The following is an 18981-nucleotide window of genomic DNA, read 5'->3' on the forward strand; positions in this document are numbered from 1 at the left end:
CCCAGAGTCAGGGTCACAAATATGTATGACTGTTTTGCCTGCCTATATGTCTGTGCAACACATACATGCCTTGTGCCCTTGGAGGTCAAAAAGGGGGTGTCAAATCTCCTGGACCTGGAGTGACAATGGTTGTGAGCCACTATGTGGGTGCTGGGACAGAAACTGTGTCCTCTGTGAGAGCACAGGTGTTTCTAACTACAAGCTATGTCTCCAACCCCCAAGCCTTTTGCGTGGTTGCTGGGGATTCAAACTAGTTCCTCATGCTGGAGAGCCAGCGCCCTTACTCTCTGAGCCATCTCCCCAGTCCTCACACCTTTCCTATTTATGAGTATGTGTGATGTATTGGAACATTTGGTACATCGAAGAGGACAGGTCATCCTCAGTCATTCTGCCCATTTCCTTTGAGACATTCTCTCATTGGCTTGAGCCTCACCAGTTAGGTCTCACTGACTGGCCAGTGAGAGCCAGGGATCCTCCTGTCTCCACTTCCCCAGAGCTAGTGCAGACTAGCCACCATACTTGGTGGCTTTTTTTTTTTCTTTTCTTTTCTTTCTTTTTTTTTTTTTGAGACAGGGTTTCTCTGTGGCTTTGAAGGCTGTCCTGGAACTAGCTCTTGTAGACCAGGTTGGTCTCGAACTCACAGATATCTGCCTGCCTCTGCCTCTGAATGCTGGGATCAAAGGCATGTGCCACCACCACCGGGCTATGCCCGGTTTTTTAAATGTGATTCTGGGGACCTAACTCAGGTTCTCTGACAGACTATCTCCCTAGCCTCAACTTAAACATATCTTTTGGAGGACATAAATCAACCCAAGAAATCCCAATGGCCTTAGAGCCAAAGAGAGCTAGATGTTATGACATCTTTTCAACTTTTGTCACTTGTGAGGGGCATTTGTAAAACCTCTCCTTAAAAAATGTTGACAATCCCCAAATAATATACATCTTACACACACACACACACACACACACACACACACACACACACACACACACCATCCTAAAACAACTCTGAACTTAAAAACCTTAACAAAGCAATCTCTTGGCTAGGTCTCTAAAATCAGGCCCTTCAACTTCAATTTCCACCCTTCTCCTTATCCATTCCACCCATGGAGATGTTATCCAAAAGAAGCAAGGAAATTACTTGCACCATTGAGCCAAAAACAATGAGTGATCCATGAAATGTGGACTCTAATGTAAGTCATCCTAAAAATCACGAGGTCAAGTTCATCTCCACAGAAGATCATGGCCCCTGTTAGCAGCAGGCACATTCTAGGTGTGATTTGCTTCCGAATGGACATTAGGCAAGACGCCAACCTGGGTGTGCAGAGCCAGGAAAGAGTCAGATTTTTGTTTTTGTTTGTTTGTTTGTTTGTTTTTTGAGACAGGGTTTCCCTGTGGCTTTGGAGGCTGTCCTGGCACTTGCTCTGTAGACCAGGCTGGTCTCGAACTCACAGAGATCTGCCTGCCTCTGCCTCCCAAGTGCTGGGATTAAAGGCTTGCGCCACCACCGCCCGGCAAGAGTCAGGTTTTGATGGCACCCAGAGCCTCCATCCTCCCTGGGGGAGACCCATAGACCTCAGGAGGCAATGAGGGCTGCAGACATGAAAAGTCCAAGGCACATCAACTTGGAAAGTTAGTATGTCATTCAAGAGAAACATCTAGTCCAGAAGGCACATTTGTGAGTTGAAGCTCTGCCATGTGGAAAACAGAAAGACTTTTCTCCATCTCCAACCCTGGGGAACATTTCACAGCACATTGGGCTCAGCTGGGGCTCAGCAAAGGGCCACTGCCAATACAGGGCCCACAGAGAGCCCCATTAATCTGCCCCGATACAAGGCTGTCATCTGCCAAATATGTTCAAGGAACCACACTCTCATCCCCTATAAGACAGATGGAGACAGCCACGTCAGAGGTCTTCCCATACACATCGAGGCAGGCAGATTTAACTACCGCTTTGGAACACTGTTTTCCCCACCTGCAGAAAGGGAAGGCTGGAGAAACTCTGAGGTCATCAGAAGGTACCACAGCCCCTTCAGGGACACACACTAGGCAGCATTTTCCTGAGGAAGCAGACAGTGGCTCCAGATCCTCGGCCCGTGCCCGGCGCGCTCAGAGAAGTCTCTTTGTTCCTCACCCGCCCGTGACCCTACCTTGTTTCGCTTTGGTTTTTAACGTTCAAATCCAGGAAGTTGAGGTCTCAGAGCTCAGCCTCACATCAGACCCCCCCAAAAGAAAAGAATGCCCGCCATTGTTATGGAATCATCTCAAATGAGAAACAGCCGCCTTGTCTCTTGCCTAACCCACAGCTCAAATCACACACACATGGAAGATAAGACAAGCGTGAACAGCTATGGAAAACACTCTCCCCAGCCTCCCAGAGAACCTACAGGTGTGCTGTGTGCAGGGTAGGGGGGCAACCTTGTAGGTGCCAGTTCCCCAGATGCCAGCCAGGAGATGTACCGTCCTGCCAAGCAAGACTTCCCTTATGGGCACGGAATTCTGGGCAGCATGAGCCTTCAGACACACTGGGTTTCCTTCAGCAAGCCGGGACAAAGGAGCCTGTTGAGAATACTTTTCCCAGAGGGCAGCGACAACATGTGCCTTAAAAAAAGGGAAGTTCATAGCTGGGCATGGTGGTGCATGCCTATAATCCTAGCCCCACCCCCCAGAGATAGAGACTGCAGGATCAAGGAGTAAGTATAAGGTTAGCCTGAGCTACAGTGTGTTTCAGGCTAGTCATAGCTACAGAGCAAAACCTTGTTTCAAAAATCTAAACAGCTGCAAGGAAGATGGCTTAGTCAGTGTTTGCTGTTCAGCATGAGGACCACTTTGTATCCCAATATCCTTAAAATAAGCCAGGCATGGAGCACTGCGGAGATGCTTCAGTTGTTAAGAGCACTTACTGCTCTTACAGGGGACCTGGGCTCGGTTCTCTCCCCCCATCTGCCGTGGCTCACAACCACCTGTGACTCCAGTTACATACAGGTACATACATACATATAGTACACATACTTGCAACCACTCAGAAAGAAAAAAAAATATATAAATACATTTCTTTCTTTCTTTCATTCTTGTTTTTTTGTTTTTTGTTTTGTTTTGTTTTCCGAGATAGGGTTTCTATGTGTAACTTTGGAGCCTATTAAAGGCATGCACCAGCAACACCCGGCTAAATACATTTCTTTTAAGAAGCCAGGCTTGCCTGGTGGTGGTAGCAAAAGCCTTTGATCCCAGCACTCAAGAGGCAGCAGCAGGCAGATATCTGAGTTCAAGACCAGCCTGATCTACAAGAGCTAGTTCCAGGACAACCTCCAAAGCCACAGAGAAACCCTGTCTCGAAAGAACAAAACAAAACAAAAGAAGCCAGGCTCATTGGCACACACCTAGAATGCCAGTGCTGGTGAGGTAGACAGGGAGGCTCCCTGGAGCTCTCTGGCCAGCAGCCTAGCTGAATCAGTGGGCTGTGGGTTCCGTGAGTGATGCCATCTCAAAAGTTAAAGTGGAGAGCCGTACAGGAAGACACCTGACGTAACCTCCATAAGCATGCACACACATGCACACATGCAGACACATACACCAGACATACACCAGTGGGTGGAACAGCCAGCATCCGGCCAGAGAGCAGGGCAGAAGGCAGAGGATGCTCACATGAAGCTTAAAAGAAAAACCTGTCTGCTCAGGAGAGCAAGTGGCCTTGACAACCCGAAGCAAAAGGCACAGCGCCTTATCTTTCTAGTGGGCTAGAGCTCCTTGAGAATGTACTGTCCTGCTTCACAGGGTACCAGCCAAGAGGCTTTGGACACCAGATATGGAAAACTTGTCCCCTGCATTTCCAAGGGTATCCAGTAAGCACCTGGCCAGGCATGAGAGCCTGTCTGTGGCTCTCTGGTTGTTTGACTTTAGGGAGCTACCAGCAGGCTGCCTGCATGAACAGTCTCTGAAATCCACCCACTGGTCCCGAACCAGGTTTGCCGGTAAGCAAATGGCCCTTATTCTTTCAGCCTTTGCCCCCGTGACTTCCTTTTGACACCCAGTGTCCTCAGTCCTGATTGAGAAATAACTGCCAACCTAAGACCTCTTCTCTCTGCTTGGAAGCAAAGCCAACTTCGATCTTAAAGTATCAAGCAGATAAATCCAACTTAATGGGGATGTACCAGGACCAACGACAAGCTGCCAAGAGCAAATATGGGGTTGGCGGTGCTTAAATGACTTCAGAACATCCCATGCCAATGTGAAGTCAGGAGTGGCTGTGTCCCGGGGAGGGAGTCGGGAATTAAGGATTACAAGAACAAGAGCTGAAGCCATGACTTTATCCAAAGTGGAAAATCCTCCTGCCCCCACTTCCCTTTGAAGCTCAGCCATGCATGCCAAACTATTAACCTCTCACTTCCTGGAGGCTATGCCAGGCCACTTGAACCAGAAACCAAGCACAGGCATTGCGCATCCAAGTTCCAAACGCCCAGCAAACACACGGCCCCCGGGCCCCTGCACTGCCTCTAACTCACCCCACAGTCAGACAAAATGAGGAAACCCTGAGTGGAGAGCCTTCACTGACTGTCTCCAGCGATGGAGAATTACCTGTTCACTGAACACAGATGCCCCAAGGTCACCACTGGTGGGGCTTCATTGATGTCATCTCCTCCCCTTAAGACCTGCCCATGGGACACCAGTGAAGACTTCATGCCCATTCAACCAGCAACTGTGAAAGTCCTATTCGGTGATTACTAAAGCTTCTCAAAACGGTGGCCCCAGGCTTGGGGTACCACAAGGCAACAGAGCATACGCTGAGCATACTGGAGGCCCATCACCAAAAACAAAAAACCAAAAATTTAACCCCCTCTGAATGGCAAACTGTCCCACCCTGCCTGTACTCCCCAGTGCTGACACTCAGGTACTGAGGGACAGGGTGAGATCATGAAAGACACTGGGTAGCTGAGCAGTCTCATTAGGGAAAGAAAACTCCAAGATTCTTCCACAGCACCCAAGGCTTCCTTATACTCCATCTATATAATTAACTAAGCCACATTCCAGTCTCAAGTCAGCCCTGATGGAGCCTACTCATCCTAGGAGCCCGGGGGGGAAAAAACGGGTCAGAACCAGACTTTCACAGATTCTATCGAGAATATTTTTATTATACAGGTATCATACACACAATTATTTAGTGAGCACTTACAGGCATAGAAGTTCAATCCCGATCCACACTTCACCCACACAAGCTTACCCTACTCTTCTGGTTCAGCCCTAAGAACAGGTTGGATATTGGATATTGCTTTCCCAACAGCTCCAATTAAATCATGCCTGAGCAGTCTTGCTTCAACCTCAATACCCTGTGCGCATATGCATAAAATCTAGAGGCGCTATGTTACCCATCACCAATAAAAGTTAATATTAAAATCGAATCCCATTTCTCAAAAAGTCCTAAGTATTTACAGATCCCATTAAATTATGCATAAATAAAATCTGTACAGTCAACAGTTTCTCAACACAGAACCTCCTGGGGGACTTGGGGATGATAGGCACTGCAGTGTGCCTACCCTTTTCAAGTTTATGGGGAAAAAAAAAACAAGATATGAAATAAATAGGCAAATAAAGCTTCTATACCTTAAAGGAACAGGTCATTAAAAAAAATACTATCTAAAGAATGTTAAACTTTCAACATTTTTTTTCTTAAGAGGAAGGAAACATGAAACAATCGGAAGGCTTCCCTCTCTCAAGTTCCTTAGAACCAGGAGACCCCCCACCCCTTTGAACATGGGGCTGGAAGCCTGTCACACACCACTGTAAAAAGCTGCTAAGAACATCGACCTTTGCCTCCTACCAGAAGGTGTGATCACTGAGGGGTCGGGAAAGCTAGATAAATACTAATTTTTTTAGATAAATTATTTTAGAGGACATAAAAGCCAGACATTATCTTAACACTGAGAAAAAAAAAAACATAAGTTATGATTGATCCCTTTATCTCCCATCCATCTGCCTTGTCAGCAGCTCAGCTTAGCGTGGGGTTTCTCGTTAGCCCAGGGCGATTTCACGAAGGGATTCTAAAACTCATAGCACCTTTCAAAGAAGGAATAGATTTCCAAAAAAAATAAATGTTTTAATGAGTAAAAGAACCAGACCAAATTGCTTCAGGATAGTTTGTCCAGGGTCAAATAGAACAATCAGAAAGACTCCAACTAGGCAGGTCCAGGGTGCCCCAGTGAAGGGGCTTCGGTCTTCTCCCTTCCGGCTCTGGTCTCCAAGCATTGCTCTTTATTTCCGGTGCTTTTCCATCTTCTCCATGGTCTTGTTGGAATCAGCAGGACTCTGGTCTCCTGGGTTCATATAGGACTTGTCAATGGTTATCAAAGCCTCCTTGATATAATTCTGCACCGCAGATACAGCTGCACAGATGGCCTGGCTGCCAAAGCCATGAGTTATCAGGCTGAAATGAGACAGACAGTTCTGTATGTTCGTCTCCAAGACTGGAGCGGGCCTGTTGTTCCCGTTGGGTGTTCGGTCTTGATGGAGAAGGTCTGTGAATTCTTTGCACACTTGCCTGTGAAGACAGTCGGTTGGTGAACTTTACCTGGCTCCTGAGAAAATACATCCTTCCTGATCCTATCAGAATAAACTTGAAAAGGTGGATGTTGGTCTTGAACCCACTAAGGAGCCAAGACTATAAACCTTGGATTTATAGTCTTCCTGTGTCTACCTCTCCAGCACCGGAGATCACAGAATTTACCTCTGCTCCTGGTTTATGAAGTGTTGGGCACCAAACTCGGCCTGCATGCATGCCAGGCAAGCCCTCTGAGTGAGATGCCCGGCCCCGTACTAACATCTCTCTGCCACACTTAGCCCGAATTCCCCAAACACTATCTCACTTCATCTCTGCTGCCGGGAGAAGACAAGTGGATTAAGTCCAGCCCCCTGGCCAAGGTCAAGAGGACCAGTCTCAAGTAACCCAGGCTAGCTTGGAACTCACTTCATAACTAAGGATGACCTTGCACCTTTGGCTCCTTTCGCTTCCACTCCCCACACACCAGCTAGCTCCCTTTTTATGTGGCGCTGTGGATGGCCTAGCTTCTTGCACACCAGGCAAACTCTACTCAGCTACACAAATTCTTGAATATATGCAAATGTAATAAGGTGGGTGTCGAGACTGCTGCGAGCTGAGTCAGCAGCCTCCACTTTTGACACCCGGGATGGAGAATTCAGCGTGGTTCCCGCTTCCACGCTCTACTCCAGGCTGCCATTCCCTTTAGCTGCAGAATTGTGGTTGAGCCTCGGGGTCTCACAACCCAAATACTCACTGTGCTGCCAGCAGCATGTTCTTCCTCGTGGCCATCTCATTTCGTCCCCCAAGATGCGGTCTGGTTAAATAGTCAGCCACTGCTTTACTGGGAAACTCAGCCTCACACACATAGGCAAAGTCCCGTGCCAGGTGGACGGCCTCGCCTGTAATCAGCAGTTCCCAAGAGGTTTAGGGTTGAGCATGGCTGTGGTCAGTACAGTTCAGTTACTTTGTCTTCTAAAGTGAAACCAGGTTTGGGGCACTTTGAACTGTCATTAGATGCTCCCTTTTCTGGCGTTCTTTATCTTTTATTTTTTTATTGTTTATTTTATTTTATTTATTTTTGGTGGGGGAGCAGTCCAGAAAAGGGATTCTGTGTAACCACCCTGGCTGTCCAGACCACACTGGTCTGAGACTGAGAGATCCACCTGCCTGGGTCTCCCAAGTGTGGGTATTAAAAGTGTGCCACACCTCTGCCCAGTCTCTTTGTTTTTTTTTTTTTTTTTTTTTTTTTTTTCCTTTTCCTCCCCTCTTTTTGTTTTGGAGCTTTGATGACTGTCCTGGAACTCACTCTGTAGACCAGGTTGGCCTTGAACTCACAGAGATCCACCTGCTTCTGCTGGGATTAAAGGTGTGTGCTATTCACGCCCGGCTGCCTCTTCTTGTTAATGGTCCATGTATCCATGTATGAGAATGAGAGAGTGCCTGCTACTGCATGGGTGTGGAGGTCAGAGAACGACTTTTAGGAGTTGGTTCTCCTCTTTTGGGGGGTGGGGCGGTAGGATCTACTCTAAAGTCCACCTGCCTCACACTGTGGTAATCTACAATCTTTCTCTCAAGACTGGGTCTCACTCTGTATCCCTGATTAGCCTGTAATGTAGACCATACTGGCTTTGAACTCAAGAGATATCATTCCCAGTGCTAAGATTAAAGGTGTAGGCCACCACTCCTTTAAAAAAACAAAAAACCAAAAAAAAAAAAAAAAAAAAAAAAACCAACAACTCTAGGAAGGCAAAGGCAGGAGACTCAGGAATTCAAGTTCACTCAGATTCCAGCCAGCCTAGGACATGGGAGACCTAGTCTTAAAAGACCAAAAACAGGCGGGGGGGGGGGGGCACCATTTTGGCAATGTGACAAGCTTGCACCCTAGGCACCTGGGAGCCTAAGGTTCCTAAGGGAGTCTAGGCTGAAATGAGACTGGGTGTGGGCGTGGGAGCAGAGTAAGGGGGAGAAAGTCACCGGTTCTTCGAAGGCGTGGCACCCGCCTTTAACCACAGCATTCCATAGGCAGAGGCAGGTGGATCTGGGAGTTCAAGTCCAGCCCCAGTCTACAGAGTAAGTTCCAGGACAGCCAGGACTACAGAGAAACCCTGTCTCCCCAAACCAAAACAACGAAAGGGGACCTGGCTTCAGGGTTCATGTCGGGAGAACTCCTAAATCCCTTGCGGCCAGTGGAGAGGCAGGCCTGGGGCTGAGCCAGACTCCAGGCGTCACTGCTAGAACATCTCTCCTCGGTGTGGCTAGTAAGGAACTCTCCACCCCATTCTCCAAGCAAAACAGCTTTTCTCAGTAAGGCCTTTTGGTTGCCCTGACCTCCAAAGGCACAGTGAAAGGGCATTCGGAGGGGGCACAGACTCTGCCAAGTCCCCTTCAGCACCGCAGTCACACCATGCAGCAAGGGAAACGAAGCATTCAGACAGCTCTGCCATGGACAGCCATTTCTTGTGGCCATCCTCAGGGCAGGCTGACAGCACAGGGGCCCAAGTCCCCATTTCTGGCTCCAGTAAGTGTGCTCCTTCTCTTTCTTTCTTTCTTTCTTTCTTTCTTTCTTTCTTTCTTTCTTTCTTTCTTTCCTTTTCAGCCTGCATGGCATTCTTGGCCACCTTCCAGGCTGGAGGAAGGGTCTCCATTCAAAACTGGACCCTACACAGCTATGACCTCAGGAATGGCTAAAGGGGCTCATTTGTGGACCACGACTTTCACTCCAAAAATCCCCTTTGGATGGAAGGGAAGAAATGGTAGATTGACACAGCGCCCATTGCATACACCGAGCATGATCCTGACTCCCCACAGCTAGAAAAACACACTAGAAAACAGAAATTCTGCCTTTTTAAGGGCGCACCATTGACAGACTGTTCCAACCCCCCAAAGCTAGTTCACTTTACAAAGAATCTTGCCCCACTCTATCATGATTTCATAGGTTCAGAGAAATCAAAATTCTGGTAACATCACCTTTCTGAGTGACGTCCCCCAAACAACACATAAAAGCAGTCAGAGGCTTTGTAAAGATCATGTATGTCATAGGGTGTAAAGTGTTAGGGTTCACTGTGATGACACAGTCTAAACTGATTCCGTTTCTGTGGTAACTGTTTCACCAGGAGAGTCGTAAAGCCGTGAGCAATGAACGGCGGCGGCCGCACTGACCTTCCACGAGAGACGTGAGCAGGGTGACGTGGGCAGCTTTCCGCCTCCCGGCCGGAAGGTTCAACCCAATCTTGTCCAGCTTCTCCCGCAAGGACCGGCCTCCGTTTTTGGATTTTGCTCTGTGGGAAAAAAGAATGTTGGCTACTCTCAAAGAATATAAAAACAAACCACACTTGCCCCCTAAAAAGAAAAAAAACTCAAATATTGCCACTAGTAGGGGTGCAGAAAAGCCTTCACAATTAGCAGTCCCCAAAGAAACTCCCTGGGGGGACAAAGCACTAGCAGCACAGCCCCCCCCCCAAGCTGCTGCCGCCTCGTAATCTCAACCAAATGATAACCTGTTAGTGATGTTTTGGCACCTTCTGCATTTGGAACTTTCGAAAAGAAGAAATGCACTAAAAAGCTCTCTTTACGAAGATTAGCATTCAGTGTTAAGATATGAAAGTTACATAAATGCTAAAAATACCTCCAGGCCCAAACTACCCAAACCCCAGGGGTCCTGAGCATGTATCACCTTCTGAGCACACCTCCCAGGAGCGAGGCATTTAGGCATTCGGGTGGTGACAGTCGCCTCTGTACCTCAGCCACTGTCACTTTGTATTTAGATGTGGAGCTGAGCAGGGACAGTCTTCCAGGAACAGAGCAGAAGACCTCACTGGGGTTCATGACGGATCCCACCATGTCCTTCTGGCAGGGGAGGCCCAAAGTGTTCTTGGTCATTGAAATGGGTCCTGTGGGGAGGACAGCAGAACGGGTGCCTGTCACTGTCACTAGAAGAGGAGGGGGCAAAGGCCTCGTCAAAACAGCAACCCAAAGCTGAAGTCGGCCTGCAGAAAAGTCCACACACAGAACGACATATTCCGGGAAGCTTTTTAAAAGCCATATTCAGTCTTCAAAGACTGGAGTCTGAACTTGTGAGTTAACACCTCTGGAACCTTAATTAGTCGAGATTCCATGCGTGGAGTTGGTGGTGTTTTTTTTTTTCCCCCTCCTCCCAGTTCCTGGCCACCACAGTAATCTGTTTAATTAAAACATTTGCTTTCAGAAGACTGCTTCAATAGGAAATAAATGGCACCTTCCCCTCCCCCATCAGTGAACTGAAACCACAGGACTCATTTAGATCAGCTGCCAAATCCTTCAGTGCAGCTGACACCAGGGAATTCAGAAACAGATTAACTGGTTCTGTTTAAGGTTATTCAGATATGTTCACACACACCCCACCCCGGTTTTTCTCCCAACCCCATCCTCTCGCAATTTACTGATGTAGTTCACAATTTCAAGTCCACGGCTACCTGTAATTCAGAATGATTCCATCCCCCCTTAAACAGACTGGTAACGTGCCCAACTTAATGAAGAGGTACCCACTCACTGTAATCCAATTTCCCCAATCCCCTCCCTCCTATAAAATCCCTAAAGGCTGTCCTTATTACGGCAGTATATCAGGAGAAACCGATTAAATAGTGTCAGAATTAAAGGCCTCTCCAATAGCTACACTCGACAAGGCTCTGCAGTAAAAGTGCTTGCTCCCAAGCCTGACAACCAGCAGTTCAGTTCTTTTGGTGGACCTGACTGTCCTGGAACTCACTCTGTAAAACCAGGCTGGCCTGAAACTCAGAGATCTGCCTGCCTCTGAATGCTGGAATTAAAGGAGTGGGCCACCACGTGGGTTGGATTTTGACCTCCACACCGATTGCCTTCTCCACCCCAGCTAAGGTTAATAAAACTTTACTTCTAAAAAGTAAAATTGTGTCAATTTGTTCAACAGTTAAAAACTGTCATAGAATCAGAAAACTCAGGTTCTGTTTCTGTGTCTTTCTGGTCTCGTTTTTTCACGTTGGAATACAGTCTCTGACCTGTAATGCCTGAGCTAGGGAAGTACAGAATGAAGCTCCGTTTCAAAAAATACCACCACCAAAACCCTTTTTAAGATTTACAGCTCCTCAGAGCTCTTTTCTTTTAGGTCAGAAAATACTGCGTCTTTCTACTCGTACAAAAGTAGTCTGGAGTTAAGGCCAGGTTCCTCCTCCACTAGATGACCCACGCTGGCCACTTAATGCCCCCCCTCCCCCGCTTAGTCGGAAGAGGGGCAACTTCACAGACTGGGGTCGCACCAACAGTCAGTGTTTACCTTTGCGAATCACAGTCTGATCGTGCAGAAGCAGGTGCGGATCGTCCACATTCTGGGGGGAAAAAAAATCACAATTTCTTTTAAGTTTGGGGAAAAGCGCAGTGGCTGGAGGGTAAGAGAAGCGATAAGGTAGCCTTCCCCTAGGCCCCCCTCCCCTCCCTCCTGCTCACCTGCACCTCCTCAATGGGGTGGGCCATGTCATGCAGCCCCAAGTTCTCTGCCAGGCCGGCGGCTTCCAGGGCGTGCGCATGAGGCAGCAGCAGGTCCGATCGGCGGTAGGCTTCCCGCCTGGCACTCACCGCGCCCCCTTCTAGCCCTGAAATGTGGGGTAGCAGGCCAGCAGGACGGCCGTGGTGCGGGGCCAGGCTAGCGCCCTCCTGGCTCTGTCGACCCGGCCAAGCCTGCTGCTGGCTGCCTGTGGGCGCAGGCTGGTGCAGGGGGTTGATGGTTGCAGCGTAAGCCTCTCCCAGATGCGAGTAGGGGTCGGTGGATTGAGAGTATGCCAGAGGCTGGTAGGGCGGCGGGAAGTAGGGGGGCGGCTGGTACTCCGCGACCCCGGTGTGCGAGAGAGGTGGCGCGGGGCTGTAGAGGTGTTGTCCGGCCGAGGAGAGGTGGGGGATGCGCGGGTTCCCATTGCTGCTCGCGTCGTGGCGATCCTGGGAGAGAAACAGCAGAAGCCCGGTTAAGACGAAACCCTGCTACAGCGAACAGGCGAGCCAGGGGAGGGGCACGGAAGCGCCCCACCAGGCTCGCCCCACCCGTCTCGACCCGCCCCGAGCCGTAGGGCACCCAGGGACAAAGCGCCCCAGGGACTTCGTTGTAAGCCACCAGTCTAAGACCTGTGGGGACGAATCCTCCGGGCACATTGACGAAGGAGCGGGGCTGCGGGCGGCGCTCGGAGGTGCGGAGTGCGAGCTCCAGGCCACCCTCCCGGAGAGGCCGCGGCCGTGGCGGGAGCCCGCGCCCCAGGAGGTCGGAGCGCGGCGAACTCGGCTTAAAGTGTGCTCGCTCACCAGCCTGCCCATGTTGCAGCCACGCGCCAAAATTGGCGGCCGGCGCGGATAATGCGCAGTGCAGGGAAGAGCGCGCCTCCCCCGCCCTAAGGACCATCCCCCCTCACGCCCTTAAAGGCGAGACCGCCGCGGAAGTGACACTCCCAGGTAAGGTCAGATAGGTAAGGTCGTCCGGAGAGACACACGCGGGGCCGGAGCTGCGATCCTTGCTAGCCAGCGCCTTAGGAAGTGAAGTCTTCCAGCCCGGCTACGGTCAAGGTTCTCACACATCCCGGTGCAGAAGGAATGAAAAGGCTCTGCCAAATTGGGCAACCTTTGCCTGCGCACGTCCCCTCGCCCCAAGGCGGTCAGACTTAATTCCTAAAAGATGTGTCTTCATCAGTCCCGGGGGGTCACAAGGGTAGCCGGGACACAGGAGCGGGACACTGTCGCCCCCTAGCGGAAGCGCCCGTGCCTGCAAGCAGGGGCAGCCCCTCGAGGTCGTGAGAGCGCTGTGCGCTCCCGCAGCCTGGCCGCCTTGGCTCCTCTCTCCTCCGCGCTCGCCTCGCGCCGCCTGAGTCTTCTTCCTCTTCCCGCTCGTCGCCTCCCCTCCCTCCTACTCTCCGAAACTCTAGCTCAACCTGTCCGACAGGCTGGAGTACTCGCGAGCGCTCAAGGCCCCGTCTGGCCTCACCCCCACTCCATAGTCCCCAGCCCCCACTTCTCTTGAAAACCAAGCTACAGTTGTTTAGATTTTTTTTTTTCCTTTCCCGAGAAGGTAGCGGGGCAGGTGACAAGCCTGCCTTGGAGAAGACTCCGCAAAGGTGTCGCCGGCAAGGAGGCCTCCGTGGACACTTTGGACAGACTTCGTGGGAAAAAGCCACGTCTGAGAGTCGGAGACAGGGCGCTCTTCGGGGAAAACGGAAAGGGGGGCCGTGCGCTTCGTAGGAACCCACTGCTGAGCTCTGCGGGTAGGTCTGCCACGCTCTTGCCAGGCCTTGTTCCCGAGGGACAAGACCCGGTTCAACAACAAGGGACTCAGGAGATGGCCAAGGGGTGTCCAGGGAACTGGCCCTGGACCCGCCCAGAGGTGAGGGCTCCGCGCGAACGTCCCCAGCCTCGGCCTGCGGCCCGGGGACTGCTCAAACCGGTGGGGCTACGTTCCCTTAGCCCCCGCTCACCTCACAATCCTCTTCATACTTGACATTATCTGTTATTTTCCACAACATGGCGTCCGGCGTCCCCCAAAACAGTCGCCAGTTAAATCCAGGCTCCCCCCACCCCCCGAGCGGTAAATCCACAATCGGGGTCACGGTGGCCAGGCGTCTGCCGCCACCCCGCCACGCGAGGGCCTCGCTGTCCTGGTCACTGGCCGCGCATCGGTGGCTGTGCGTGTAGATGTGGCCGCCGTGGGTGTGTAGAGGCCTCAGCCGTGGACAGGAGAAGCCTCACCCTCACAGTGTGTCCCGGCGATAGCCGGGGGACCCGAAAGCATTAATGAGAAGGAAATTATCATAACTCCTCCCCGGGGGCCGGCGCGGAAGCCGGGGCGCCGGGCGGGGCAGCCCCCAGCCAGTCCCTGCCTAGCTCCGCCCCGCACCCTGCCTGGCGTCTTGCAGGGATCGGCGTCGCGAGGGGCTAGCAGGGGCATCAGTGGGCGGTCAGTGACGATCGCAGACCTGCCAGGCTTGGGTACCTGGACGCAGCATCCTATGCCAGCCCGCTTGCACACCTGAGACCGTCAGAACTGACAACCGGGATTTCCTCACCTCTAGAGCCTTCCTCCATCCTCCAAAAGATGGATGTCACTTGAGAGTTGGCGACTTTTCATTCCGAGGTGTCTCAACTCCCAGGGTTCCCTGACATCCCACCCCAGCCGCTCCAAAAGAGACTCGAGGATTGGGCTGGGAAGCTGCTGAAGCCCCAGTATGCCCTCGAGTCTCCCCCTTCCCCACTCCCTGGGTACTTTATTGTTCTGCCCCTGGGGTAGAGGAGGAGGTGTGAACAGTCTGTCCCCGGCTGTCCGCCCCCCGCCCGGTTCTGAAGAGGCAACTCATCGTAAAGCCTGCTCAGAATAAATCGAACCACGGCGTGTCCCGCTGTCGCCCGAAGGTGTATCTCTGGCTGCTGGCCGCCTCTGGAGACCCGAGCTCCCCCGCCCAGGCCCATCCCTCCTGCTTCGCCCAGCCCTGCCGAGTGCTTTCCGCGGCTGGCACGGGAGGGCCATCCAGAAGCCTCAACTCGCCCGCCCGGGGAATGAGGTTCCAGGCAGAATAACCCTCCAGCGCCATGAAGCGGGCGGGGTGAGGAGGGGCCGGGAAGTGGGAGGGGGCTGCAGAGAGGGCACCCTCGGAGAGATGGGCACACCTCATCCCACGGAAGGCAGAAAGCAAAACTTCCTTCCGCAGAATGCTGCGGAGCCCCATGATTTACCACGCAGCCCCAAAGCAACGTTCACTGTTAATGTTTTTAAATTCAAAGAAACGAAATAAATTGGCCCAATTATTATAACTTGATTTTTTTCATTCCAAACACAAGGTCGATAATTCTGGAGAGCTAATATTGTTGGTCGATCCTAACAGTATGTGGAGATTGGCTTCAAACGTTCGGAGGGAATTGGAGGCAGGGACTATTTCGGTTTGATTCCGAAGCCTATTGTGCAATCCTTGATACCCATCAGCCCGGTGGCCAGGACCTGTGTGGACGACCCAACCCTATCCACAGAATAAAGTCGTTTACCATCTTCCTACTTGTCTGGGTGTTATAAGCATTTCTCTAGACCCAGATAGGCCTAAAATACAGTAACTAAAATTAAAATAGATGTCTTTCAAGGCAACCGTTCCCCAGCGCCTTAGAGTAGTCATATCCAAGGTGATTTTCCGACCAGTTGCGCGAACAAAAACCCAGGAAGTGGGAACCGCGGGAACCAAGGGGGTTTTCCAGCTAAGTTTTTAAAAGGCTCTCGCTCCTGACACCAAGCTTCCAAAACACAGAGGCCCTGACGTTAGCGGGAGGAGAGGGCACCTGCCCCGGGAAGAACTGGAATCGGCATCTCCCACATGGTGGTGCCCAAGACTGAGAGGTTCAGGTCCCAGGCTCTCGCTAGAAGGCAACCAAGGCGCCCTAAATGCCGTGTTAGGTAGGGACAGGCTCCTCTCCTGGCCTGGGGTGCGGCTCTCCCTATCCCAGGCCCTCGAAGTTCTTTCCGCATCTGCGCTAGTCCAAGCAGCCCAGAGGGACCAAGGCTTTTCTGCTCCTGAGCTTTTGGCGCTGGCGAGGAGTCAGAAAGAAGCGAAGGTCTGCGCTCACCTCTCTGGAACTTGGGACCGCTAGACAAGGCTATTCGCTCTCTCTAGAGCGACAGCTCAGCGCTTAATGGAGAGGGCGGCTTGCACTAGTGACCTACGCGACTCTAGGGGACCCTGCCCCACCCATACTGGGCTTAGGGGCTGGGACCTGGACACACAGTCCAGGTGCTGGAAGCTTCCGCCTTCCTTGAGCTCAGCTTTTCATCCCTTGGCTCCCGCACTCTAAACACATCTCCTACCCTTGCCCACGGAAAGACGCGGACGCGTGCGGCTGCGCCCCTTGGCAGCCGGTACCCGGAAGATTCCCGCTCTGCACCCCCCTCCCGCTGAGAACTTGCTATGAGGTCCCTGCTCAGTCGAAGCAGAGACATAGGAGTGGAAGGCTGTCAGGGGCTCGCTCTGCCGCCCCCTAGGGAGCCTGCAGTCACTCACACTCTGGCAGCCCAGGACCCACTCCCCAGCCAGCAGATGGCCCAGGAAACCAGACCCAGGCGACCAGGTATGTGCAAGGCCACTGGCGACCCGAATGTGAACCCCCTCCAAAGAAGCACGCGAGGGTGACTCTGGCAACACGGCTTGGGGGCTCCATTCTCCTGTCCCAGCCTCCACCCCCCACACCCAAGACCAGAGATGGCAGCTTGGAGTTATCTATAAACTGGACTGCCTCGCGACAACCACTCCTCTTTTCGCCTTAGGGAAGGGGCTCCCGAGAGCAGGTGGACCCCAAGCACTTTTGCAAGCCGGACGCCATGTGCGGGGGCTCGGTTCCGCCCCTCGGGACAGTGAAGGACCTGTGTCAACAACCGCTTGCTGGGATTGGGCAGGTCCTAGAATCGGGTTTCTGCCGCAAATCTCCGGAGGAAGGTGTCCATCCACGCCCTGCTCTCTTGTCTTAGCTTGGGCATGCGCTGGACCTATGACTTAAAAGAGCTCCCAAACGGGCCGGCGAGCTGGCTCTGTGAGTAAAGGCGCTTGCTAACGCGTTTAAAAACACAAGTTGGATCCCCGGGATCCACACGGTGGGAGGAGAAAATCGACTCCCGCAAACTGTCCACCCGCACACACACAGCACACCGTGGAAGACGCGCGTGCACACACACTAAATACACAAATGAATACATACAATTTAAAATACAAAGAGCTTCCAGAGCTACGCCCAGGGGTGCTGCTGGCACCAATCCACGGGCGCTCCAAAATAATACCAATCGATTTTTAAATTCCGAGCAGAATAAACACCACGCTGAGACGTGCACCCAGACACAGGGGCTCAACCCCATTCGGGTCCGTGAACTGCTTGAGTCTAGCTCAAGGCCTCAGGGGCCTGAAACAGAAGGCCTTCGGGTCTTCCTACCAGGCAACTCTTTACAAACAGGCAAAACAGGCAAAAGCGGATTTAAGGATCCTTACATCTACCAGGCTTCCTGGGACCCCGTTCTGTCCCCAGGTCGGGGGCTCGCACTCCTTGGCTCAGCATTGACCAAACCCATCTGCTCTCTTCCCGAGCAGCTACGGTGAATTTGGTTTTAACTTCCTTCAAGCAGCAAAGCCGCCTCTCTCCTAGACACTACAGAACCCCGAAGGAGTCAAGCCTGAGACTACCCTGCCCTGCCCCCGGGGACCCTCGAACGCTTAGAAGGTAGACCCTGGCTTGTCATCTTCCCAAGACCTCCCGGGGCCCGTCCCCTGAGCGACCTAACCGCTCGGAGCACAGGCGGGAGACCCATATACCTAGAGGCCTTCTAGGGTCCGAGGCTTCCACACACCTCTAGGCCAGCTGAGCCCCGCGGCCTTAAGTCACTTATCTTAGTCGCCGCCAGGCGAAGAGGAGCCCCGCTGTGGCCAAGGGCTGGTTGGCGAGGGTGGCGGCACGACGGCGCGCGCGCGAGCGAGCAAGCGACCCTGCAGCGGCAGACGCCCCGTCCAGCCCGCGGTCACCCTCTGCCTAGCCCGTGTCTGAAGCCTCAGATGCCCTCCAAACTCCTCACCCTTAGCAACTGGAAACTCATGGCGTTAGCTCGCGAGCCGTCGGTGAGCTGGGCTTTAAGATAGAAGTGAGGCCGGAAAGAGCTCCCCGAGGGCCGAGGCGTGAGCTGTAAACTCGCTTGGAGCGTTTATTTCTTAAAGGCAAAAAGGGGTGGGTGGAGAGAGATTCCCATGGAGGCCAGCTGTCGCTATTGGAAGGCACACCTGGACCCGTCTCCTCCTACTACCTGGCCTCCCTCCCACCCCCTCGGAAACTCCACCTTTGCAAGGGTCTCCTCTGAGGTTCTCAATGTTTACTGTGGGTATAAGAATCTTTAAGAAAATTTGATTTCCAAGGCCCAAACCACTGACATTTTCATGAATTTTCAGCCTCTTTCTTAGTTCTGATCTGACGTCAGACACCTCCCACTTTTCCAGATCTGGCTAGAATTAAATTGGCGAGGGAGTAATGAATTCTGTGGGTGACATGGAAGGAAGGGAGTGAGGTTGGGGAGGGGGGCGGTTCTTCAAATGCCGGAGAAACTCCTCTGCTCAGATCACTAAGGAAACAATCCAAGTTCTCAGGTTTAGGAGGCAAAAAGAAAAAACAAAGTGGACAGTAAAGTTCGAAAACAAGACCACAAAACTGTGGTAGCTCACAGGTGTAACCCTAACACTGGGGTAGCCGAGGCAGGAGGATAGAAAGTTTAAGGTCAACCTAGCCTTCTATAGGGAGCTCCAGGCCAGCCAGGGCAACAGTGTAAGATCCTGCTGTTAAAGAACAGAAATAAACGCATGCCTCCTACTGTGGTGGCCTCGAACTGCCCAGCAGGGAAAGCAAATCACCCGCAAAAACCACTTCTCACTCTCAGGGGTTCTGATGGTTTTCACACATAAAAC

At 52.1% G+C, this 18981-nt stretch overlaps 1 protein-coding gene across 1 annotated transcript; it reads right to left on the reverse strand.

Moving 5' to 3' along the window:
* Positions 1-6246: 6246 nt before the first annotated feature.
* On the reverse strand, positions 6247-14040 carry Tfap2c (transcription factor AP-2 gamma). Its single transcript, XM_027423237.2, has 7 exons — positions 13993-14040; positions 11990-12475; positions 11820-11871; positions 10206-10422; positions 9692-9810; positions 7287-7431; positions 6247-6532 (listed from the first exon to the last, which is right to left on the reverse strand). The coding sequence occupies exons 1-7, from the start codon at positions 14038-14040 to the stop codon at positions 6247-6249; spliced, it is 1353 nt and encodes a 450-aa protein (XP_027279038.1).
* Positions 14041-18981: the final 4941 nt, after the last annotated feature.

Source organism: Cricetulus griseus, chromosome 6 (assembly GCF_003668045.3).
Source record: "Cricetulus griseus strain 17A/GY chromosome 6, alternate assembly CriGri-PICRH-1.0, whole genome shotgun sequence".
Taxonomy (NCBI): domain Eukaryota; kingdom Metazoa; phylum Chordata; class Mammalia; order Rodentia; family Cricetidae; genus Cricetulus; species Cricetulus griseus.